We start from the raw sequence: 23,991 nt of genomic DNA on the forward strand, positions 1-23,991 counted from the left end.
GAAGAAGAATACATAAGTAAAGGGGGGATGTTGTGTTCAGTTAGTAATTGTTCTGTTTTCCATATTACTGTATGTCACAAGAGGGTGCTGTAAGGCTGTTTGATTCGACTTCAATTCCTATTCCAAGAGTCAAGAATGGATAGTTGATCCCAAGCAGCAGTTTTCCAGATTATCAACTTCAAAAACTTAAATATATGAGAGAAAAAAAGTCTTTGTAAAATTAAGAAGTATATAATACTATGAATGACAAGGGGTCTTAATACTTTTCATTTAATTTTATTAACTCAATCTTTTGCTGGCAAGTATACCTTTTAAATTATATACATAACAGTACAACTGCATTATTTGTGTTTTGTATGCACACTTCATACAAAGCAAAAGGTTATGGCGGCTACTTCATTAATAGTATTTCTTATTGATACTTTACAATTCCGTTCTATTGCCCAACTCCCAAAGGATCATACAGTTTTATTAAAACATAGTAGTCTACGGAAATGTCAATACTAATCATACATTTCAGTGACATAACTAAATAGACATATGTTGACACACAGACACAGATAAAAACAATTAAACTCCCTCTATGTGAAAATGACATGTGACACACGTCCTCAATGTTAAAATCCATGATTTTAAAAAATGACCATCGTTGCTAATGTTATATCTCAGGTCTCAGATTACTTCGTTAAGTGTCAATTAAACTGAAAAAAAAAATCACAGAAAAAGGCAAGCTTATTTGCCGACATTTAGTAACCGACAAGCTGATTAAGGAGGACTAAACCTGTACCTGGCTTTCCTGTCAGCTCCTTGGGGATGGCCAATCTTCAAATTTTATTACAAATACTACAACTTTATTTTGTGCCTTGCTTAAAGTAAAATATCTCCAGACTACTAAATACCGCGTTAATGGTGACATTTTAAAACTGATTCGCTTCTTTCGCCTCACTCTTCTCTATGTGACGGGTGGGCGTGGTTGATCTAGCCGGCTCCCGATTGGCGGGTATACGGTAGCTCCTGTGTCATGTGACTGGTAGTAGCGTAGGCAGCACCGCCATAGATTTGAAACCCTGTGTGCCTCGTTGGGCAATGCACGATGTTGGCGCGGTAATTGTGAAATAGAGGATTCAAAGATATGATTTAGTGAACCGACTATTTTCGAAAAAGCAACAACATGAGGAATGTTAAAATTAGAAAACAGGGAACCACATTTCACAGGTAAAAAAAATCTGCGGTACGGTCAAATAAGATACATAACATGTATAATAGCATGATTAGTTTTCGTTGAGAATACTATCAGCAGTACTACATAAATTTGGGGGGGGGGCAGTAGTGGTGGGCTTGTTTACTTATTCTACATAATTGTAAGATATAAATGCGTTAATTAGTAAAGAAGTTATGGCTAAAAGATCTTTCCATCTACACCCTGACATGTTGCTTGTTTATGTCTAATTATCGCTCCAAGATGGTGGCGCTGCTGACACGTTGTGGAAAAGCGAGGTGAGGCATCTAGGCTTTCAAATTCATGAGCACCACGATGTACTTCGTTTAAATGGGTGGTTCACCCCAAAACTATAAAAAGATATTTTAGAGGGGTCTTAATGTTATCTATTCATCAAAGTTCTGCTGGGAGTTGTTCAGGTTTGGAAATATCAGCCGTAGAAATGTCGGGCTTCTATCGAAGTACACTACTCGTATCACTGCGCATTAGACACAAGCACGAGCTGCCTTGCGTTATCTGCTGCGCAGTGATATTATTGGTGTGTGGAGTCGGGTAGAAGGAAATAGTTCGTATATTAAACTGCTCGCGACGAAGTCTGTGGATTTTCTTAACCTGTTCCTGATTTCTGGTAAGAGATATTGCTGTTGAATTTTTCAAATACGTTGTTCTGGTGCTTTAAGTAGTGAAAGCAAAATTGAATCTTATTATATTGCTTATTCATTAATAAGTAGCTATAACATGTATACTGCCAAATGTTTTGATTTAATAAATATTTAAAATTAATAAATATTTTAAAAATACTTCAACATTTAAAATAGTTCATGATTTTCAGGAGCGGTACAGTGGTTAGTACTGTTGCCTCACACGTCTGGGTTCCAGGTTCGAGTCTCCGCATGGGTCACATGCGTGCGGAGTTTGCATGTTCTCCCCATGTCGTCGTGGGGTTTCCTCTGGGTACTTCGGTTTCCCCCCACATTCCAAAGACATGCTGAGGCTAATTGGACTTGCTAAATTGCCCGTAGGAGAGCATGTGTGAGTGAATGGTGTGTGAGTGTGCCCTGCGATGGGCTGGCCCCCCATCCTGGGTTGATTGATGGATGATTTTCAGGTCACACCGCCCCCTCAGAGCCCACCAATCAGTGACTGTCTCATAGTGTGATGTAATACACAATGTCCGCACCACCCACTTTTCAGTGAGCAGTAAAAACACACCAGCTTGTCTCAGCGGACAGCGGCTCTTATCAGTTATGGGGAAAAGGACGAGATATCAAAAGTAAAAATAAATATATCACATTTGGTTAACATCAAATGAAAACAGCCCTGCAATAATATATTGGATTCTAGGATATCACCTATTAAAAGGGTGAATCTATTCTAGCAGACCATAAAAATCCAATTATGAACAGTGAAAATGGGCATAATAGGTCCCTACAAACGACAGGTTTCTGTCCATGGTGCTGAAAACCAGGATGGGCAGATTTCACATTACAGCGATTCCCCCACTATATCGCGGATTTTCCTCCGACGCCTCACAATTCTCTGCGTATCCCGTACATTGTTTGTGGTCCGATTGTTTTCGTTTTGTTCTAAGCCCTACGATGGAAGACGTTGACCATTCAGGAGAAGGTAAAACTTCTGGATGTGCTTCGGGAAGGAAAGCGTTATGCGGACGGCGTTCGCCATTATGGCTTGAATGAATCAACAGTATGCTACATGAAGAAGGATGAAAAGAATGTGTAAGAGCCATATATGTTTTAATTTTTATATATTCCATTACATATATAGAGAGAAAGTTGTGTGTGTGTATATATATTAAAAATTATTATTATTATTATTATTATTATTATGTTACTCATATCCTTAACCCGACATTTATCATAGCCCGATATATGTGTTTTAATGAGTTTACATGTGTTTAAAGCATGTGGGAGGGGTATTTTAAGGCTTAAACTTCAAAAAGATTTATATGATCCTTCTGTATCGTGGATTTTCACCTATCGCTGATGGGTCTGGAACGCATCTTCCGCGATAGGCGGAGGATCAAATTTACCTTTTTAACCTGATTTAACTTCAACCCTCTTATTTTGTTAACAGAGTGTGCGGGGGGAATACAAAGGATTACAGTGGGTAATAGGTGATTTATATTGACCTTAATTATCACCCAAGTGACTCTGGACAATCAGCTCAATAATGCTTCCCAAACGTTTCTCTCTTTTTCACTAGTTACACTTCATTACACCGAAATCAAGGAAGAATCAAATGTACAAGCACATTATACAAAATATAAGATGCAAACACATAAAAAATATTTTGTAAAAACATTAAAAACAGATTAATATATATTGTGCAATTTGAAACTTTACATTTAGACCTCACTTAGAAAACGCAGGTGATGACCAGCCCAACCAGCAGTTCCGTCTGGTTGTACAGAATACCTACTCAATTAAATTTTGAGGTCATGACTAAACTAAATTTCAGCTCTGCCTTTAACATCAGCAGTTAGATGAAACTGATCATTCCAGAGGGAAATACAGTGAAGCCATGAAACATACTAGATGTAAATATATTAATTTTCACATACACTTAAGCTCAGTGAATTCAAGCGCATCATACACTGTAAAAAAAAAAATCCACCAAAACACGGAAAATGTACTGGCAGAAAATTACCAGCACATTTTCCGTTAAGTTAATGGACTCTTCCTTCAATTTACAAATATTGTAAATTCAGTTTTCCACAATTTCTTAAATGATAGTTTATTTTCATTTTTAATTCTTCATTCTGCCAATGCAAATTTGTTTCTTTAATAAATGGTGTTGTTCGTAAAAGTACAACAAGTAATTTGAGAATATAGTGATTCACTACATTGATTATTTTTCATAACTCAATGGCCCATAAACATACAGTTATCCATCTGAATCTGGATTTAAACCAGCAAACTTCGGATTACAAGCCCAAATACTTGAGCTACTGAGCCACACACTTACACTGACTCAGCTTAAGTTGCAGGGACACAGTGGACTTTCTGTTGGATGTCAGACAGAACGGCAAAGGACCCCTCACTCACAGGAACCTAAAACACACAGACACTTGGGAACACTTCAAATGCGTGATCTGACTCTGCAAGGGGAGAACATGTTCATGTGGAGTCTTGGCTTTTCACAATGTTTCATTCCTGCTTATAGCTAAGGTTTTTTTTAGCCGTTGTCACTCTAAGGTTGCCCATTAATGGTTTGGAATTGAGAATGTAAAGCTGTTTTGTTAGCATGTCTGCCTTACAATTCCTTTACTGTAAGTCGAGGCCTGCTGGAGCTCAAATCTGCTTCATGGCACTTGTATTTACTCTTTATTTTGCATTACATTATGTGTGAGACTAACCCCTTTCTCTACCTCTCCATTCCTCCTGTCGAGCTCCATACAGAACTAGTGGAGAAAAGGGGTGCTTGGAGGGGGGACAATATCTCTGGATGCCCACTTAAGAAATATCTGCGTTACCTTCCAATACACCTTCCAAACTTAAGTGGATTGAACATGGGTGCTGTTGAATTAATAAAAAAATGCTCTGTATTAAAAATTATTTTGTTTATATAACATAAAATTGAACTATAAACATGAAATTTAAATCTGTTGAGTTTATATATTGACAAAATAATAATTCTGAATTTTGAACCCTCATTGAACAAAATTAAACTTAATATGGACAAATGGAAAGCATTAAAATTATCCTTATGGGGGGAAAGTTAATGTTACTAAAATGGTTGTGGTGCCTCAAGTTAATTATCTCTCTATGATGCTTCCATTTAATATTCCGGAAAGGATATTTGAACAGTACGAGAGTATAGTAAAAGATTTTTGTTGGGAAAGAAAAAAACCTAGGATTAAAATTACTTCGCCCAGAGACAAGGGAGGTCTAGGATTGCCAGATGTTAGATTATATAGCATGTCATTTGAAATAGCCAAACTCTACTATCACTGGAAGAATGTGAATTCTGATGTGGACTGGATAGCTATCGAGAGCGATTTGGCTTCACTATTTCAACCTCTGCACATTCTGTGACAATGGGGGGACAATATAAGAAACACAAACCCGATAATATCTTTTTTGAGGAATGTATGGATCAAAATACATAAGAAGCTTAAAGTATCACATGACATGCAGCCATATTCCTCAATTTGGCACAATCCTGAAATACAAATAGGAAAAAGTATGGAAACAATGGCAACCCAAAGGGGTGAAAACTCTTTGGGATTTATTCGGAAATGGGATGTTTATGTCATAATCAGATGTAAAGAGTAAGTATGATGTAGGAGGAGGAGGGAGTTTTTGGAAGTTTTTGCAACTGAGGCATTGAGTCACGAGTGTTAAAATAGAGAAGATGAATGGTTAAGAATACTTTCTAGAGTGGGGAAATATTATAGGGAAGTAAAAGGTAAATTTATTCAGCATAAAATTATACACAGATAGTACTGGACACTAGTTAGACTAAATAGAACTGGACTAATTAATACTGATCAGTGTTGGAATTTTAGAAGGCAGGTGGGGGCTTATTTACACATGCTGTGGCAGTGCTCTCAGGTATATCCATTTTGGGGTAGAGTTCTTGGTCTCCTGGACAAATGGCTAGGCTTTACTTTACCCCACAAACCCGACTCTGTCTGCTAGGAGATAGAGTGGAATTGCCAAAGGTGAATAATAAACAGTTTAAGGCTGTGATGGTGGGACTCATAACTGCCATGAGGGTAATATTAAGGCATTTGAAGTCCTCAACAATCCCCAATATAAAGGAATGGACCGATGAGATGATTAAGGCAGCTTCATATGAAAAAATGTTGGACAGACTAAATGGGAAACAAGATATGATGAAAATGTGGGAACGTTTCTAGGGCCATGTTTTTGAAGGATAAATGGCTGGGAGGTTGAACTAGTGATTGGTCATATTGTTTTATAAATGTGAATGGCTGAAGTGCTGTAACTTTTTGGTTTGAAAAATAAGAAAAATTTGAATTACAAAATAAAATGTTCTTGGATAGTAATTTCATGTAACCATTTGTCTTAAAATTCAACTGTACATTTTTTAGTGTAGGTAGGTAGATGGATCGATAAAATTAAATAATGATTACAAATCACAAATAACTATTACAGTCATGGCCAAAAATATTGGCACCCCTGCATTTATGTCAAAAAACACACCCCTTCTTCCAGAAAATTGTTGCAATTACAGACGCTTTGGCATTGTCATATTAATTTCTCTTGTTGGCAATTGAAGAAAACAAAAAGAGGAAGAAGGAAAAACACAAATCGGAGAAATTCCACGCCAATGGGCACCTGCCCTTCTCATATTGTCTCAAAAACCCAAAGCCCCAGAGAGCAAGTCAGGGTGCTAAGAATTATAGCGCCAACAAGCCCATGGCCCCTTTTCATGTAAAACTTCGTATATGAGGATGTTTGTGCAGTTTAGTGCCTCTCTTAGCTTCGGCTCCTGTAAATCATATAAGCACACCCACCACACCCCCAGGAGCATTCCGCGTGCCCCCACCTGCCAACCTGCCTGTCCCCTCCAGCTCACAGGCCGTCTGTTGTTCTGAAATTTATCCACATGACTCCTGACCAAGTCTAAGGTAAATCAGATTCCATCTATTAGAAATGAAATTTTCAGTAAAATACAAATTTTTCCCCCAATCTGGGAGACTTTTTGGAGTCGGTCCTAACTCTGTCTTGAATATGTACCCAGCAGGCACCTAGGACTCGTATCTCCCTCTGAGAATCTTTTCTAAGGCGCTCAGCAGCAGAAATTCTCCATCCTAGATGAGCCTGCAAAGTTCTGTAGAAGTTAAATATACTTTAGTCAAATGAGAGACTAACCTGCTGTCAGGCTGGGGAAGCTTGAACAAGGCCTTCATTCATGACAGCTCCACTTGGCTTTTTGACGAGTCCCCATTTAGATGCAGCACGTCAGAGACTGAAGAGCAGGATGAAGGCTGTAAGTACAGTTTGCTGTGGATTGTGTTTGTGTTTAAATCTAATAAAGGATGAGACAATTTACTTAAAGCATGATATAGTTCATATTGCTCTTCAGGCTTCGTGATAAAATATTAAAATTATGGAGTACAAAGTTGTACATGCAAAGAAAACAATGCAGAGCGGCAGGGCGCCTGGCCCAGAGGGTCTTCACATAGAATTCTACAAAGGCTATTTTTTCCTGTTGGATTAACAGCTTTGGTTGTCTTGCCCTTTAAAGAAATTCTCTCAAGAAAGAAGTTGCCTCTTACCATGTCACAAGCAATTAGTTTCACCCAAAAAGGAGGAGGACCCCTCTCTGCTCCCCGTGTTAGTAGGTTCTCCCCAACTCCTCCTGCTTATTCCTCTCTCCCTCCCTCCTATTTGCGTTCTCCTCCTCCTTTTGGTTTCTATTCATGTCTTTTGGCTCAGCAATAAAAACCACAAGGCTGCCCTTGGACTGTCCCTCTTCCCATCGTGACATATTATGTATTACATGATTATGAAGTGATTTGATTATTATACAATAGTCAATTAACCACTTTGTTTCTTCAAATTGTCTTTCTTCTGAATCATTGGATATGTGTCGTAGCTGGTAATTTGTTACACTCTGCTGTCAGTGCCAGTGTAGCCTAGATCCAACCAGTCGTATGTTTCGGTCATGCTGATGTTTGAACATTTTTTGGGAACAGATTTTCATAATGTTTTCTCATATATGTGGTGTGATAATTGAGCATGACCCCACTGTTGCTGTGCTTGGTGCTCCTGTCATGACCTGTAATCTCTTATTTTTTCATGTCTCCTCCCACTCATGCCAGCAGGGGTCGCTGCTGGCCCTTTGTAACCCTCCTAATTCTCCTGTATCCCATTATAGTTCTCCATCCTAACCCTGTACACCTGTTTTGTCACTGATTAGTGTGCTGTGTATAAATATGTCTGCCCTCACTGCGTTCCCCAGCTCAGTCATTGCTGTTCCATGTGTAGTCTGTGTTTCCTTAAAGTCCACGTCTGTCTCAAAGCGGCTGCATTTGAGTCGAGTCTCACCCGATGCTCGCATCTCCTCGCAGAAAAACAATACACCGCCTCACAGGCCAGAGCCGCAGCCTTCTCCTCTCTGCTGGGTGGAAGAACAACTCTCACGCAGTGGAAGTCCTCCAGACCCCCTGCCTTCAGACAATAGGTTAAAGATGTGTTTTCTATGTTACCTATTGAAAATCTGAGATACAGCAGAGGCAAATGTAGGAAGAGCTTTCATGCTGTCTGGTCTCCTTTCACTGAAAATGTGGAGGGCCTGTATCTCACTTGGAAGATATTATTTAATCCCTTATATTACAAACCAAAGAATATTGCACTACACCATTACTAGGCTACACAAAGTTATTTTAACAACCACTGAATGGAAAAAGGTCAGTGCTGAATATATATAGCTGTGGAGCAGCAGCAGGCCTTGCTGGGCCGGAAATGCAAGCAGTATTGTCCACATTACCACTCTCTGTACTTGGATTGACCGAATGCTCAGACCGTAGGATAAGAATTAATACTTTTTATTGATCCCAATCAAGATATTTTCGTTTTGCCTCCCCCAACTTGCTCAGAGTGAGCTGGCCGTGATGGGCAGCCAGTCATATTGGCACCCAGGGAGCTGGGGGCCTTGCTGAAGGACCCACAGATGTGCCCATGCTGGGCTAAAGTGGGCTATTTTCTGGTCACAGGCTTAGCACACTGAGCTACACACTGCCCCTAAATTTATATTTATATGTAATCTGTGTGTGTATGTGTTATCTAGATTTGCCCTGTATGTTTCTAACTAAATCTAATCCACTAAATCTACCTACTATAATTATAAGTACCTCACTATACCTATATCTAACACTGCTATTCATCACCAGTGTTACATGTCAGGGCTTCGCTGCAATAGATCCCTCAGTGCTGCAGGTTATTACTGTGACTTTGCACACACACACGTTGCTGCTTCCTCAGCCAGTGTCACATATACTTTATTACACACAGACCTCAGTAATCTCTGCTACACTCACACCTGCTCACTTTATATCCATGGTTAAATTCTCCTAATGGAATTTATCTTAATGTCTTTATTCTATTTTATTTGAACTGTTACCATATTATTCATTGTATTGTTCTTTCGATTTTATTTCTATTTTATTATTGCTAATACACCAGATCTGAGTGCCTCATTTTGTTCCCTTCATGTAGAACACGTTTTGTAATGACAATAAAACATCCTTATCCTCATCTAAATCACACTGTCTAACTACTAACTTGTTTAAATAATATAATTGGATTTCAAAGGTTAATAGTCACTCAATTACCCCCTCAGCCCAACAGTACCACAAACACCCAACATGCACGGAAATTTTCTCCTAAGTTGTTTTCCCTGCCTGGAACAATACCACAGCAGTCACATGGACTGATGTTTCAAAACATTTCGGAAACCTTGCATTGAAACTTGAGGTCTTTAGAAGGGATCAGTCCTGGGTGGCAAACTTGCCATCACAAAGGTTTTTGATTAAGGGATTCATGATGCCAGGTAGCCATCTTTCACAAGCTGGTGGGCTGTGCCACTGATGCCTTTGCTTTGGTTTTATATGTCTGTCCTGGTTTGTGTTCTTGCCACTTCAGGTTCCCTGGTTTTGATCTACATTCCTCGGTCCTCTGCTGTGGAGTCTACCTTCTGCTTCACCTCATTCTGGAGCCGCCCATCCAGTCAGCGGCCCATGTCCCCCTGGTTCCCTGTTTCCTGAGGTTAGTCTGCTAGTCTCCGGCGCCAGGGGGCAGAAATCTGCCATGTTGGATGGGCGGCCCAGGTTGGGGTGCTCCATCATAGACTGGTACATGAAGGATTATAAATGGTTTTTAACCAGTATGTACCGAGTGTGCGTCGTGACGAAAAGAATGTCATGGGAACATTTAGGACTGACTGCAGTATTAGTTCAAAGCATGATTGTGTTTTTCTTAATTTTTATTGATTTATTTTTGGATTATTAATTTTTTAAAGTAACTTGATTCAGTTAAAAGGGGTTTGTCCATTTGCTTTAGCAGAAGATCTTGTAAGTATGATGTTCACCTTCCCTTTTCATAGTCTAGTCTTTGCCAAGTTTTATGCTTTTTGCTTACGGTAGCAACATGCGTAATAAACTGGTCTCTTGCCAACAGATCACAAATCCGATGATCAGCCGTGGGATAACCCCTAGCGGCTAATCTCCGTAAGGCGTTACCAAATTCCCTTGCCGTCTCGCTATGCAGGCGGCGACGGGCGGTAAAACTAGCTCTATTCCAATCACTACTATCACCAGGTTCAAAACACCTTGCCATAGCCGCTTTTAACAACCCATAATTACTTTTAGCCTCACTCGGCATACATCTCTCTAGCACGGCCAGACAACAGCAAAGACATAAACTTAATTTTCAGAGACTCATCCCACCTGTTTACCTCAGGCGCCAGATAAAATTGTTCCGACCAGTCAGACCACTCACGCCCCACACCATTAAAAGTTTCCGGTATAAATATTGGGTGAGCAGGGGGGGCCACCGGGAGATTGAGAAAACACTCTCTACACGTATAACAGGACAATCAGCGCCCTCATAATTAGGAGATTGTACACTATCCTCCGCCTCCGATATGTTAAAGCTAATTCTAGGTTTCTAAATGGAAAAACCACAAAGGAAAGAAATGATCCCACCGCTGCCACCAGTCAGACCTACAGTGTGAGGTGTAGAGCTGGGTGGCGTTCGATGCCATTGACTTTAGATAAACTGAACTGTCAGCGCTGTCACTCTAGCTTCACCATCCCTTGTGGAACTGGAGTGCTGACATTTCAGGGACTCCCCATGCCTGCATTCCCACTTGCCTCTCCCTCCTACTTATGCTGCCATTGCCATATCTGCCGGAGCTTGCACTTTGCACTTCATATTGCACTCACCTAACTGTTAGCACTGCCTATAGTCTCCCCTATACTTTGACTAATTGCACATTTTATTTCCCCAACTCCTCCTGGGGTGTGCTGCCTGGAGACCTCAATCTATCAAGATTTTCAGCACACCCTGCTACATGTGACATGTACCCATGACGTCCTTGCATCCAGCTCGCGTTCTGCCTGTGCCATCTTCCATGTATGACCCGCTGCCTAATTACTTCTGGTTGCCTGGCGATTGGAAGGAGAGTCGGCACCGGCTTGTCATCACCTCCCTGCTCCCCGATTGTGCCTCAAATCCTATAATTTGGACAATGTGACTTGGCACTTAGCCATCTCTTCTATTCGACTCTCCCTGCCGGCCCCTGGAGGATGGGCTCCCCCTTTGAGTCTGGTCCCTCCCAAGGTTTCTTCCTTCTAGAGAGTTTTTCCTTGCCACTGTCACCTATGTCTTACTCACTGGGGGCTTTGGGTGGGGATGCTGTAAAGCGCTTTGAGACAATGTATTGTTGGGATAACGCGCTATACAAAAATAAATTTTTCATTTTTCTGTTTTAAAACCAAATGGGAAAACCGTAAAATCACCTTCTTTTGTTTCTTTTCTATGAGTAAATTCAGATCTAACAGATACCGGAGATGTAAGATACAGCCTAATGTGAACTTTATCTTACAACATTAACAGTCCCAGTCATAAGCTTGGAAACACCCACCCTTAGAATGGTGTATTTTTGTAATAATTTCTACATTTTCGGATAAAATATGAAGCCTGATTTTTTGTTTTCTGCTTTTCGCTTTTTCCCCTTCTGACAGAAAAACCAAAAAACGCTGCTGTTTAGTTTTCCTGATTTCGTTTTGGACTGGAAAACCCAAGGACAAACGATACATGGACTTTTTGCATTTGTTTGGCTTTAATGTGTTTGATATAAACCTAGAGTTGAGAACCTTCAGATGTGTGTGTTTGTATGAGTAATCCATCCATCCATCCATTTTCCAAACCGCTTATCCAACTGGGTCGCGGGGGGTCCGGAGCCTATCCCGGAAGCAATGGGCATGAGGCAGGGAACAACCCAGGATGGGGGGCCAGCCCATTGCAGGGCACACTCACACACCAGTCACTCTTACACATGCACACCTACAGGCAATTTAGCAAGTCCAATTAGCCTCAGCATGTTTTTGGACTGTGGGGGGAAACCAGAGTACCCGGAGGAAACCTCACGACGACATGGGGAGAACATGCAAGCTCCACACACGTGACCCAGGCAGAGTCTCAAACCCGGGTCCCAGAGGTGTGAGGCAACAGTGCTAACCACTGCACCATCATGCCGCCCCCCATAAATTCATTTTTCCATTTTTATTTTCAATAATATTGATGTTAACTCAGCATCTTATTTTCAATGTTGAAAAAGTCACTTTATATCAAGGTTTCGCCACCATTAATTTTTCAATATTGAACATCTGACCAAAAATCAATTCAGTTTCAATGCTGATAATTTAACACTGACCATAATTCAGTGCATTTAACTATACTTCAACGCTGAAACAATAATATGATGCTATCTGGGCTATGAATAATTATTTCAATTGATATACAGATTCCAAGCCCATATAGGTGATACACAGGTACATAATGGGCGTCTTATGTCTGAGGTAGCCAGCTACTGTGTTTGATAACCCACCATCATAATAATAGTTTCCTTGCACCAGTATAAAAGTAAACCAATTGATCCCTCTTGCAATAACCTGTGGTATGAAACTGAATAAAATGTATCGTACCAGTCTTGGGGAAAACCAGTGAGAATCCACTGTGAAACAGCACTGCGCAAATTCTCATGTGTTCCTAATGACAAGGGCAAGACTGGTAATCAAACTAGCCTCTCAGCAGGAGTGTTAGTGTAAAAGCAGGGCTTATTGACACAGATAATAAAGCTTGTTAGAATGCGTAACATAATTATTTAGCTGGGCCCAGAAGAGGTGAGAGCTCCCCTAGTGGCTACAGGAGTGCATTTTCCCCAAAGCAGGTATAATGGATGGTGGTCTTATTGCTTTTAGACCACAACTTGGGATAGAAGAACAAATCAAATTATTTTCCTCATTTAATATTCAGATTTTAATTGGGCTTAAATTTTAGAGCACAGTGTGTTCTAGGATGGTACATTATGGATATTAGTCTCTACCACATTCTAACGCTATAAATCCGGACCTTTTCCTATGTTTGATTTGGTGGCTGCCAGGCGTTCTGAGTAGTATAGTGACTATGGTAGGCGTGTGATTCCCTAAGGAATTTTTTGTTCTGTTCTGTGTGGCAAATACATATAATGCTGACATTTTTCCTGGAAGATTTGGGATTTTTCATCCCGTGCCTTAAGGTATTTCTCTCCAGCTCTAGGGAGTCTCCCCCGAAAACACCAGTCACTCACTAGCCTTACACTTATGCTTGCTGACTTATTCAACACCATGAAGGATTAACAGAAAAACAGAAACCTATTAAAAGGCTGCACCATATCTGTCACGATCGGGGGTGTAGCTGACGGGCGATCGTGCGGGTAAGGAGAAGGCAAGGCAAACGGAGTACGGGGTATACGGGGATTTAATAGAGGCAAGGCAGGACAGGACATGGGCATCGACAACATCAATGACAGACAAAGCAAACTGGGGAGACCAGGACTTAAATACACAAGACTGAATGACAGCAAACGGAAACAGCTGGGTACAATTCGGGAAACACGTGGGTAAGCAGGGGGCGTGGCACACAGGAGGAGCGGACGAGCCGGGCGTGACAATATCATGATATGCAAATAAACATCCAGCATCATTGTTTCACAGGGAAGTACATTATTTATTGATAATTATAACCCTAACCCTTACTTCTCAGCTTGACAAACATAAGGTGCGGTGTGTGAACATGTGAACTGGTTGAAATGCAAGTGTCTCACAGTCAATGCATAAGACTTGAGAGCCCTGACTTTACTTATATAGCCCACAACATGTTTATGATTCATAAATAAAGCAAATCAGTCTTTCATTTTCCACAGAATAAAAAAAACGATAATGTTATCCCGCTGATAATTGCAAGCGCGTTTCACCCCCGGCACTGGCTGGAGACACAGGCAAAAGGCATACAATCTTATTGAGGTACAAAAATTATTCCATCTACTCTGCACTTCTGCATAACTTCCATCATAGTGCCAGTTTCTGCGGTCAGCAAGTTTATTACTGTAAGCGCCTCCATAGTAGTGCCTCTGAGGAACTGAACCGGACTTCCGATGGTGTCTCTCACATGTACATCATACATATATATATATATATATATATATATATATATACACTCACTCTCTCCGGGTCTTTCACATGATATGTGGTCAGCCACTATATGGGAGGGATATTCAGGCATAAATTAAGGGCATATTTACAAGCCACACTAGTGTACCTATGTAACCGGTCATTCCCTGCCTATACTCTGCATTGTGTTTTGGGGTGTTATCAGGTGTGTGTGGGGTGCAGGAGGAAGGGATATTACAGACGCCGTTGTCGTTCCTGGATTTTATTGAAACTGTTGGGAACAATAAGGAAAGGGGTAAACTTCATATGCTCTGGCCCTCTCGCTCTCTCTGCACAAAGTAAAACAATGTATATACTTATGTATAGACGTGTTTTCTATCCCCTGCTTATGATGAATAATAAATCAAATATAATATATATGGGTCATAATTATACAATTGATTTATTAACTCGGGGGACCCTGCCACTAGATCCTCACCTCTTCCCACGTGTGCAATACACCAAAGGGAAGAGGAAATGAGGTCGGGACCCTTATAAAGGGGAAAAGACAGAGGGAGGGGCGATGCAGGACAAAAGCATCATGGGAAAGTTTAAAGGATATTGTACCCATCAGGTTAGACAGAAGAAGGAAAACAGAATCTTGTATAATTATAAATTAAAAGTAAAATAACAACCTGTTACACGTCACCTACACTTCAGACTTCATCCTCAAAATCAAAGCAGTATTAACACAAGCAACATGTTCCATCTCTTAAATCCAATCTAACATTTAAAAATAAAGTCTGTTTCAACTGGACTTTTATCTAAGAAAAACAAACATTTTATGTTCGAGTTGTTATAAAACTACTGAAACAAATAATTGGCTATACTGCAGTTCCGCTATCTTGTTTGGCACCCTAAATTATGTCCTGCATTCTGTGGAAACAAATGAAGGCTGAGGAATGTTACGTAACACAGCTAGAATGCAAAAACTCTATCTGGTGTAATTCAGTGCATAAAACCAATGGTCTTAAGTGTGGTGTCTTCTTCGTAACACTCCCTGACTTTTGTATCCATGACCATGAGACAGGGTGGGCTGCTTTTCTTCCTTCCTTTGACTAGTATTCCTCCCTTTCCTCCCAGCCTTGGTTGGTGGGTCAGGCAGCATCACCTTCTTTTAATAGACCCAGGTGTCATTTATCTTGAAATTAGGTTCAAGTGCAGAAAATGATCTAGTCTTAGACAATCTCTGAATTACAGAGAAATCTGATTTATTCTGAAACTGTGAGAAATTGTTCATCTGTATTTTGCTGCATTGCTAATTGTTGATGTGTGTGCCCTCCTTGTGCAGTAAAGGGGAGATCACATGCAGAGCTGGTTTTCTGTAGTTTCTTAGCCTGAATTAAAATAAAATATTCTCTTCATATAGGAACCAAGTCTCTGGCTGGAAATTTCTACAAAAGGTCCATCTTCTTTTGCCGTATCAACACTTAAATGAGAAAAGCAGACAGGGACAGTATAGGTGACAGCAGTGACTGTCCTTCCATGCCATCCATATGTACAAGGGGTATGACCAGAGTACACATGTACAAAAAATTATATATCAAAAGCAAGTACCTTTGTTGAAACGTGAAGGTAATCGTTTATAGCATAACAATTCCATCCTAAAAAAAAGAATTTGTCTGTGTATTGCCTAGGAACTGCTACAATGTTAAAATGGTAAATCCCAACCAAACAGAGCAAAAACTGACACGTTATTTAAGAACTGAAAGAAGGAGAAAATTGAAAACTTTCTTCGAGGGATCAATAACATATATGTTTTGTTTCCCACGGTCCTGTTACTAATTCAAATCTTAAATCCTGTACTTTGATATTTTGGGCTGAATGTAATGACAGCAAACGTAACAGCTGCCTCAATGCAGGTGAAGGCAGCCCAGAGGGTCCAAGAGGTCAGTGGTCAATTACTGCATAGGGATCAAATCTGCAATCAGAAAATTACTGCATACATGCCTTTATATTACGGTCAAGCGGAGAGTCAGAGCAGTTTCCATAGAAACAACGTAAACAAACTTTACCGTTTGAAGCACAACAAACTCTGAGTGAAAATGGCGCAGAGGTGAGTAGCTTGTTAGCTCTCCAAAATGTCTTTGAATTCTTCAACTGATGTTGTGCTACTTTGATTATTTAGCCTTTTATACTATAATGACATAGTAAATGTCTATAATACAATAAAAACATTACATATTTTTTTAATATTACATATTTTTAAACGTCATTTAAAGTGCAGTGGTTTTTATTGCTACTCTGGTTGCTAATATTTAAATAATGACAGACTATTTGGTTAGTAAATTCATCTCAAACATGCTAGTTTAGTAGGGCTTCCCAACCTTTCGATGTCCGCGGATCGGTTTCCGTCGTAGAAAAGTGTCACGGATGGGTAAGACGGCGGTATAATTTGGGGGTTCCCACGCCGAGCGGCGGGAGATTGACGGTGTATACGGACATGCGGGGCTAATGGCGTATTTCCGTACATCAATACGGGCAGCTTTCTTTCCAAAACGGCGCGATCCCCTAATAAACGGGACGGCTGGCTCCTCTACCCCCGGTTGTCTGCCGCCCGGTGCAATACTCCGCGCGGACGGTACCGGAACACCGACCGGAAGTTGGGACCCCCTACTGTACAGGGTGGTAGGTAAATTGTTAAAAAAAATTTGGGCCATTACTTTCGGAGTAGGCTAGATGCTTCTAAGTTTATCATTACATCTATTTACATTGTTACACAGGATTAACACTTTCAAATATTCTTAGCTTGGTTAGTGTTAACTCAGTGCTTGGTAGTATTTATCTGGGTATTCATTTGATGTGGAGTACAGTTATTTCGTATTTGATTCTAGTTATAATTTGGTGACATTACTGTTTAATATGCTATTGCACTTACAGTATCGTGCATTTTACAGTAGATTTTTTTTGCAATCTTGCTCGCTGTTTCTTTTATTCTTTCTTTTTTATATATGTGAACCCTGTAATTATTTATTATAATAATTATAACAATTGTATTTTCTGTATGGTTGAAGAATTTCCAGCTCTTTATTTATTTTATTATCTCTGTTAAGTGCTGGTTAATCTCTCATTTATTCCCCAGAGAGCGAATTGAGAGAGCTGATCGATGGACCAACACCCAACACTGGGAAGCCTGGAACCTGTGGGATGAAGTGATCAACTGGGGAGAAGGTGTGGAGGAGTTCTCACCAGTGACACTCCCCACTGTCCAGGCTGGGGGGGTTAAGGGGGGATTGGGGGGGTCTACCGATTTGGGTAAGGGAGGGGAGAGTGTGGGAAAGGATGGACTGCTAGCCAGCACTAGTATTTCATCTCAAAGTCTTCAGAGTAATTACGGCCTTTCATCTGAAGACTGGGAAATTTATAAAACTTGCTACCTTAACAAAAAAAAGAAAGTCAGGAAGGACCGGACAAGCCGGGGGGAAGGTGAGGTAAGGGGGCAGCGTAGTGAGGAATATGTGGAGGTACCAGAGTGGGGAACATTTGAGGGGAAGGCCTCCAGGGTTGTGATGGAGGGGACAGAGGCTGGTATTAGTATGATGGATATGCTAAATGGAGGTGAGGAGAATGTATGTGAGGTGGGAGTGAATGTGGAGGAGGTTAAGGGAGGAGGAGGGAAAAGTACAGGGAATGCTGTGGAATATGTGGTGTCACAAGTAGGCAGAACTTGGCTAGATCCCATCCAGGAGGAAGACCTTGAGGAAGATGAAGAAACAGATGAGGAGCTTCAGGAAGCAGAAGACACTGATGCTGCCACAGTGGACAGTTGGCAGTGCATGGCGGCATATGTAGCCAGAATATTGCTGCAGACTTTACAGGAAGATGGACCTGAGGAAAATGAAGAAGCTGATGTGGTATTCCAGCAGGCAGAAGATGCTGATGCTACCACACTGGTCAGGTTTCAGTGTATGGTGGCATCTGAAGACAGATCACAGCTACTGACTATACCAGAAGAAGGACCTGAGGAAGAGGACGAGACTGAAGTGATGAAGACAGATAAAACAAAAGAAGATGCTGATGCTGCCGAGAAGATCTACAGTGAAGAAGAAGTATCATTCCATGTGAATGCCGAAGATCTTTCTGAAGATGATACTGAGAAGAGCCACAAGAAGAAGAAGAAGATGAAGTGGTGCTTCTTCTGCTGTCCCCTGCCCTTCAGAAGAAGTAGCAAGAGGCAGTAATTATAAGGCTGTGAATTCAGGTTTACAAATGACTTAAAGCAGTAATATAACTGCATTATTGACACCTTCACAATGCACTGTAATGCATCCATAAATATATTATATTGAAGAAAAAAAAGCATAACACATTATAGCCATGTTTATTATGGATTAATGGCCGATATAATGTATTATGAAGATATTTATTGTGTATATATAGATCAGAGCATTCATAATGCATTATCAAGATAGCTATAATGTGTTATGCCTTTGTATAAGTATTTACAGCCGTGTTTTTAATACTTTTATAAATGATTTATAAGGCATTAATTGGGTATTTATTTATTTATTTATTTATTAGTTATATGACTGCTTTAAGTAAAGTTAAGTAAAGTGTTTATTTTCTTTTTCTTAGAATACCCGTGTTAGAGCCCTGCATTGGGACTGGGATCCCGCGGGACCCAACGGAAAGAGATACTGTTTAAGTGTTAATGTAGCTATAAGATACGATAGGATAAGACATGCTAAGTTAAAATATAAGATAGGCTAAGACGAAATATATTAATATAAGCTAAGTTGAAATATAATAAGATAAGATAGGTTAAGTTATATGATAAGATAGGCTAAGTTAAAATATAATAAGATAGCCTATCATATTTTATCTTAGCCTAAGTTAACATATGATAAGATAGGCTAAGTTAAAATATCATAAGATAGGCTAAGTTAAAATATGATGATAGGCTAAGTTAAAATATAAGATGGGTTAAGTTAACATATGATAAGGTAGGCTATGTTAAGATAAGAGATTTGCAATAAAACATATTTACTTTTCAAACTGTGTCTTTGTCATCTCTTCAGTGTTGTGTCTGTCTTTGTTTGATAATTTTGAATTGTTAATTTATATCTGACACTCTCCTAAATGTCAATAAGCAGAGACGGAGGAATGGGAGGAAGGTACAGTTAAGTATAAATGATAAAGTATCAAAATCACAGTGTTGCCTTATTTTGACGCAGAGAAAGTAATTTCAGTGTTACTACCACATATGAGTTAATGGCTGCAAATGTTGGTGTTAGAAGTGCCGGTAAATAATGCGGAGTAAATTTAACTCTGGTGTGTTTCTGAAAAACGCACCGCCTTCTGCCTGCTGTCATTCGGCGAACGTGTAGGAGGCTATTCTGGTAACAGGTAAAGTTGTCATTTAACGTAATGCTAACGTGCATTACCAGTTAGTAAGTGTTTTACTATATCACACACCTTACGTCCTTTATAGTTTTAGCCCGGTGCACTCTGTATCCATGCTAACTAGCTAGCTAATGTTAACATGACGCAGTACAGTCTTCCAGCTTGGGGATTCCCACCCCTGTCCGCGGCCAGTATTCTGCAGGGGGGTTTGCGGAGGTGTTGGTTGCAAATGCAAACGATCCCTTCATGTTCATGTGTTGTGTTCTAATGTGTAAATAAAAGATAACTATCAAATTCAATGTTTATGTCCTATTATACTAGATAAGACTGTAAAATAGTTTGCCCTGCATATGGATGCCATGCAGTCAGAGTATGATCAAGACAGGGTGTGAGTGTGGAAAAAAGACAAATGTAACAGTATTTGAGGGATGGAGGGATGAGAAGAGTGGGATGGAGGGAAATGTAAGGAGAAGGAGGTTCCTCGGAGCTCCGAGATGTGTTTGGCTGTAATTGTCATGCCCTGCTCGTCGGCTCCTCATGTGTGCCACGCCCCCCTGCTTGCCAACGTGTGTTTCCCTGATTGTTTCCACCTATGTCCGATTACTGTGATCAGTCCTGTGTATTTAAGTCTGAGTCTTGCCTGTGATCGTTGTCCGTCATTACGTGATCTGTGCACATGGTGTTGGTGGTCCCTCGCCTCCCGTGTCTCCTTGTCCCGAATAAACCCCGATTACCCCGATCCTGCTCGTTTGCCTGGTTTTCTGAACCACCGCCCGCACAATCGCCTGTCCACCCGAACCGCCCCGTGACAGAATGACGGACCACAAAAAGAAGAGCAAGCGGACGAAACGGATCCCAGAGGAGACGGACATCACTCTGGGAGCCTGCACGCTATCCAGGCTATGGCTCCCGCCTGAGGACGAGGAGGAACAGGTCCTCCTTCTCGCAGATTTGGAGCCGAAAGACTCCGTCCTCCTACCGCCCCTCGAGCGGTGCAACTACCGGCTGGAAAGACTGGACAACTGGGGAGGGATCCGGACCGGGAGAGACGCCATCCCGCGTGTGCCCCGCTTCCCTACTCGGGCCACGCTAACCTCACCCGCGCCGGACTTACCTACCTCGTTACCAGCGGCAGCCTCCCCGGAGGCGTTCACCGCGCCTCTCCCAGGGAGAAAGGCTACCCTGGTGGACCAGTTTTTCACCCTCCAGGGTCTCTTTATAAGGGTGTTGGAGAGGCCGACACCCCCGGGAGACCGGAAGATGGAGGAACTTATCACGCGTTTAACGAGAGGTTTCGACGCGTTTACAGCCGCCTCTGGTCCAGAAAAACTCGAGGGGTTAGCAGGGGACCTTAGGCAGCTGATCCTGCTCCAAAAGGCGTCAGTCCCCGAGCCGGAGCAGCCGCTCCTGCCGCCTGCGGACCCCGCTCCCGTGCAGCCGCCATTGCCGGCGGACCCCGCTCCCGTGCAGCCGCCATTGCCGGCGGACCCCGCTCCCGTGCAGCCGCCTTCGCCGCCGCCGCCTTCGCCGCCGCCGCCTGCGCAGCCGCCGCCTGCGCAGCCGCCGCCTTCGCTGCCTGCTGCAGCTCCCGGGCAGGCGCCCCCACTGCAGCCACCTGCTGCAGCTCCAGGGCAGGTGCCCCCACTGCAGCCACCTGCAGCTCCAGGGCAGGCGCCCCCTCTGCAGCCGCCTGCTGCAGCTCTCGGGCAGGCGCCCCCACTGCAGCCAGCTCCTGTTCCTGACCGTGTTCCAGTTCCTGACCGCGCTGCAGCTCCCGGGCAGGCGCCCCCACTGCAGCCGCCTGCTGCAGCTCCCGGGCAGGCGCCCCCACTGCAGCCAGCTCCCGTTCCTGACCGTGTTCCTGTTCCTGACCGGGCTCCTGTTCCTGCAGAGGCACCCCCTCTGCAGCCGCCTGCTGCAGCTCCCGGGCAGGCGCCCCCACTGCAGCCACCTGCTGCAGCTCCAGGGCAGGTGCCCCCACTGCAGCCACCTGCAGCTCCAGGGCAGGCGCCCCCACTGCAGCCAGCTCCTGTTCCTGCAGAGGCGCCCCCTCTGCAGCCGCCTGCTGCAGCTCCCGGGCAGGCGCCCCCACTGCAGCCGCCTGCTGCAGCTCCCGGGCAGGCGCCCCCACTGCAGCCAGCTCCTGTTCCTGACCGTGCTCCTGTTCCTGCAGAGGCGCCCCCTCTGCAGCCGCCTGCTGCAGCTCCCGGGCAGGCGCCCCCACTGCAGCCACCTGCTGCAGCTCCCGGGCAGGCGCCCCCACTGCAGCCAGCTCCTGTTCCTGCAGAGGCGCCCCCTCTGCAGCCGCCTGCTGCAGCTCCCGGGCAGGCGCCCCCACTGCAGCCGCCTGCTGCAGCTCCCGGGCAGGCGCCCCCACTGCAGCCAGCTCCTGTTCCTGACCGTGCTCCTGTTCCTGCAGAGGCGCCCCCTCTGCAGCCGCCTGCTGCAGCTCCCGGGCAGGCGCCCCCACTGCAGCCACCTGCTGCAGCTCCCGGGCAGGCGCCCCCACTGCAGCCAGCTCCTGTTCCTGACCGTGCTCCTGTTCCTGCAGAGGCGCCCCCTCTGCAGCCGCCTGCAGCAGCTCCCGAGGCGCCCCCTGACCGCGCTGCAGCAGCTCCCGAGGCGCCCCCTGACCGCGCTGCAGCAGCTCCCGAGGCGCCCCCTGACCGCGCTGCAGCAGCTCCCGAGGCGTCCCCTGACCGCGCTGCAGCAGCTCCCGAGGCGCCCCCTCCGCCTGCTGACCCGGTTCCTGTCCCTGGCCCCGCTCCTGTCCCTGGCCCCGCTCCTGTCCCTGGCCCCGCTCCTGTCCCTGGCCCCGCTCCTGTGACTCCTTCACCCTCACCTCGGCGACATCGACCCCGACCGGGGGTCGGTATGTCTGTGTCCCGCAGAGGGAGGGGACACAGACGGCGGACTGGGGTCCCTCCCGCCCTGCCCCCTGGCTCGCCCTCCCTCGCCTGCGCTCTGGCTCGGTGGGCGCCTGCAGGTTCTGGCCCTCCGGGTCAGCTGTCGCCTGCGGGTCCCCCTCCGATGCCTCGTCACCCTGCCTCGCTCCCCCCTCCGGTGCCTGGTCGGTCGCCTGCGGGCTCCCCGACGGCGGCTCCTCGGTTGCCTGCGGGGCCCCTACCTCCGGCCCTCCGCCGGACGTCGCCGCCTGCTGCGGCTCCCCCCTCCTCCGGGCCTTCGCCGTGGGCCCCTCCTGCTCCCTCGTCCCCTTCCCCGGTGCTCCCTCCTGCTTCCTCCCTGGCCCCTCCGCGGGTCCCTCGCCCTGTCTCCTCGGCCCCTCCGAGGTCCCCTCCGGCTCCGGCCTCCCGGCCGCCTGCGGCCCCTCCGGCTGCCTCCCGTCGCCCGCTGGGGCTCCCACGGGCTCCCCTTGGTTCCCCCTCCTTCTCTCCCTTTCCTGCCCCTATCCCGCCTGCCTTTGTCCCGCCGTCCTCTGTTCCTGGTCCCTTTGTTCTGCCCCGCTCGGTTCCTGGTTTCCCGTCGTTCCCTCACGTCACTCCCGCTCCTTTTGTTCCGCCTGTTCCCTCTGTTCCGCCCTTTCTAGTCTGTCTCTCTGCGTTCCCTGCCCTTTGTCAAGTCCTGTCTTACGTCTTGTCCCTTGCCGTGTTCTGCGTCTCTGTTTTGTTTCCTGTGCTTCGTTGATTGTTCCGTTTGGTTCCAGGTCCGGGTTCCCGTGTTCCGTCTGTCGCCTCCTCCCTGGCGCGCCCGGTGAAGCGCGCCTTTGGGGGGGGGTTCTGTCATGCCCTGCTCGTCGGCTCCTCATGTGTGCCACGCCCCCCTGCTTGCCAACGTGTGTTTCCCTGATTGTTTCCACCTATGTCCGATTACTGTGATCAGTCCTGTGTATTTAAGTCTGAGTCTTGCCTGTGATCGTTGTCCGTCATTACGTGATCTGTGCACATGGTGTTGGTGGTCCCTCGCCTCCCGTGTCTCCTTGTCCCGAATAAACCCCGATTACCCCGATCCTGCTCGTTTGCCTGGTTTTCTGAACCACCGCCCGCACAATCGCCTGTCCACCCGAACCGCCCCGTGACAGTAATAAATCTGGACATAGTTTTTGATAACACCAGCATTTATTTTTTAGGTTTGTCGATCTCCGTCAAAACAATTAGAACGAGTTCATTATGTAACTGGAACCCCTCTCACATGTAAACACAGTGACACGCTACAGCGTTGGTTT

At 44.3% G+C, this 23,991-nt stretch overlaps 2 protein-coding genes across 3 annotated transcripts in view; both read left to right on the forward strand.

Moving 5' to 3' along the window:
- The window catches only part of LOC125722251 (uncharacterized), a 181,044-nt gene extending 161,584 nt beyond the window's left edge, over positions 1-19,460 (forward strand). Inside the window, exon 2 of one of the 2 annotated variants that reach the window (XM_048998463.1) lies at positions 19,171-19,460. The gene's annotated coding sequence lies outside the window, so the exon portion shown is untranslated. The remainder of the gene's footprint in view (positions 1-19,170) is intronic. The other variant, XM_048998464.1, reaches the window with a different exon arrangement.
- LOC125722242 (uncharacterized) lies at positions 16,511-19,460 on the forward strand. The gene is made up of 2 exons (XM_048998432.1): positions 16,511-16,521; positions 17,548-19,460. The coding sequence occupies exons 1-2, from the start codon at positions 16,511-16,513 to the stop codon at positions 18,644-18,646; spliced, it is 1,110 nt and encodes a 369-aa protein (XP_048854389.1). The 3' UTR covers positions 18,647-19,460.
- Positions 19,461-23,991: the final 4,531 nt, after the last annotated feature.

Source organism: Brienomyrus brachyistius, unplaced genomic scaffold, assembly GCF_023856365.1.
Source record: "Brienomyrus brachyistius isolate T26 unplaced genomic scaffold, BBRACH_0.4 scaffold37, whole genome shotgun sequence".
NCBI lineage: Eukaryota > Metazoa > Chordata > Actinopteri > Osteoglossiformes > Mormyridae > Brienomyrus > Brienomyrus brachyistius.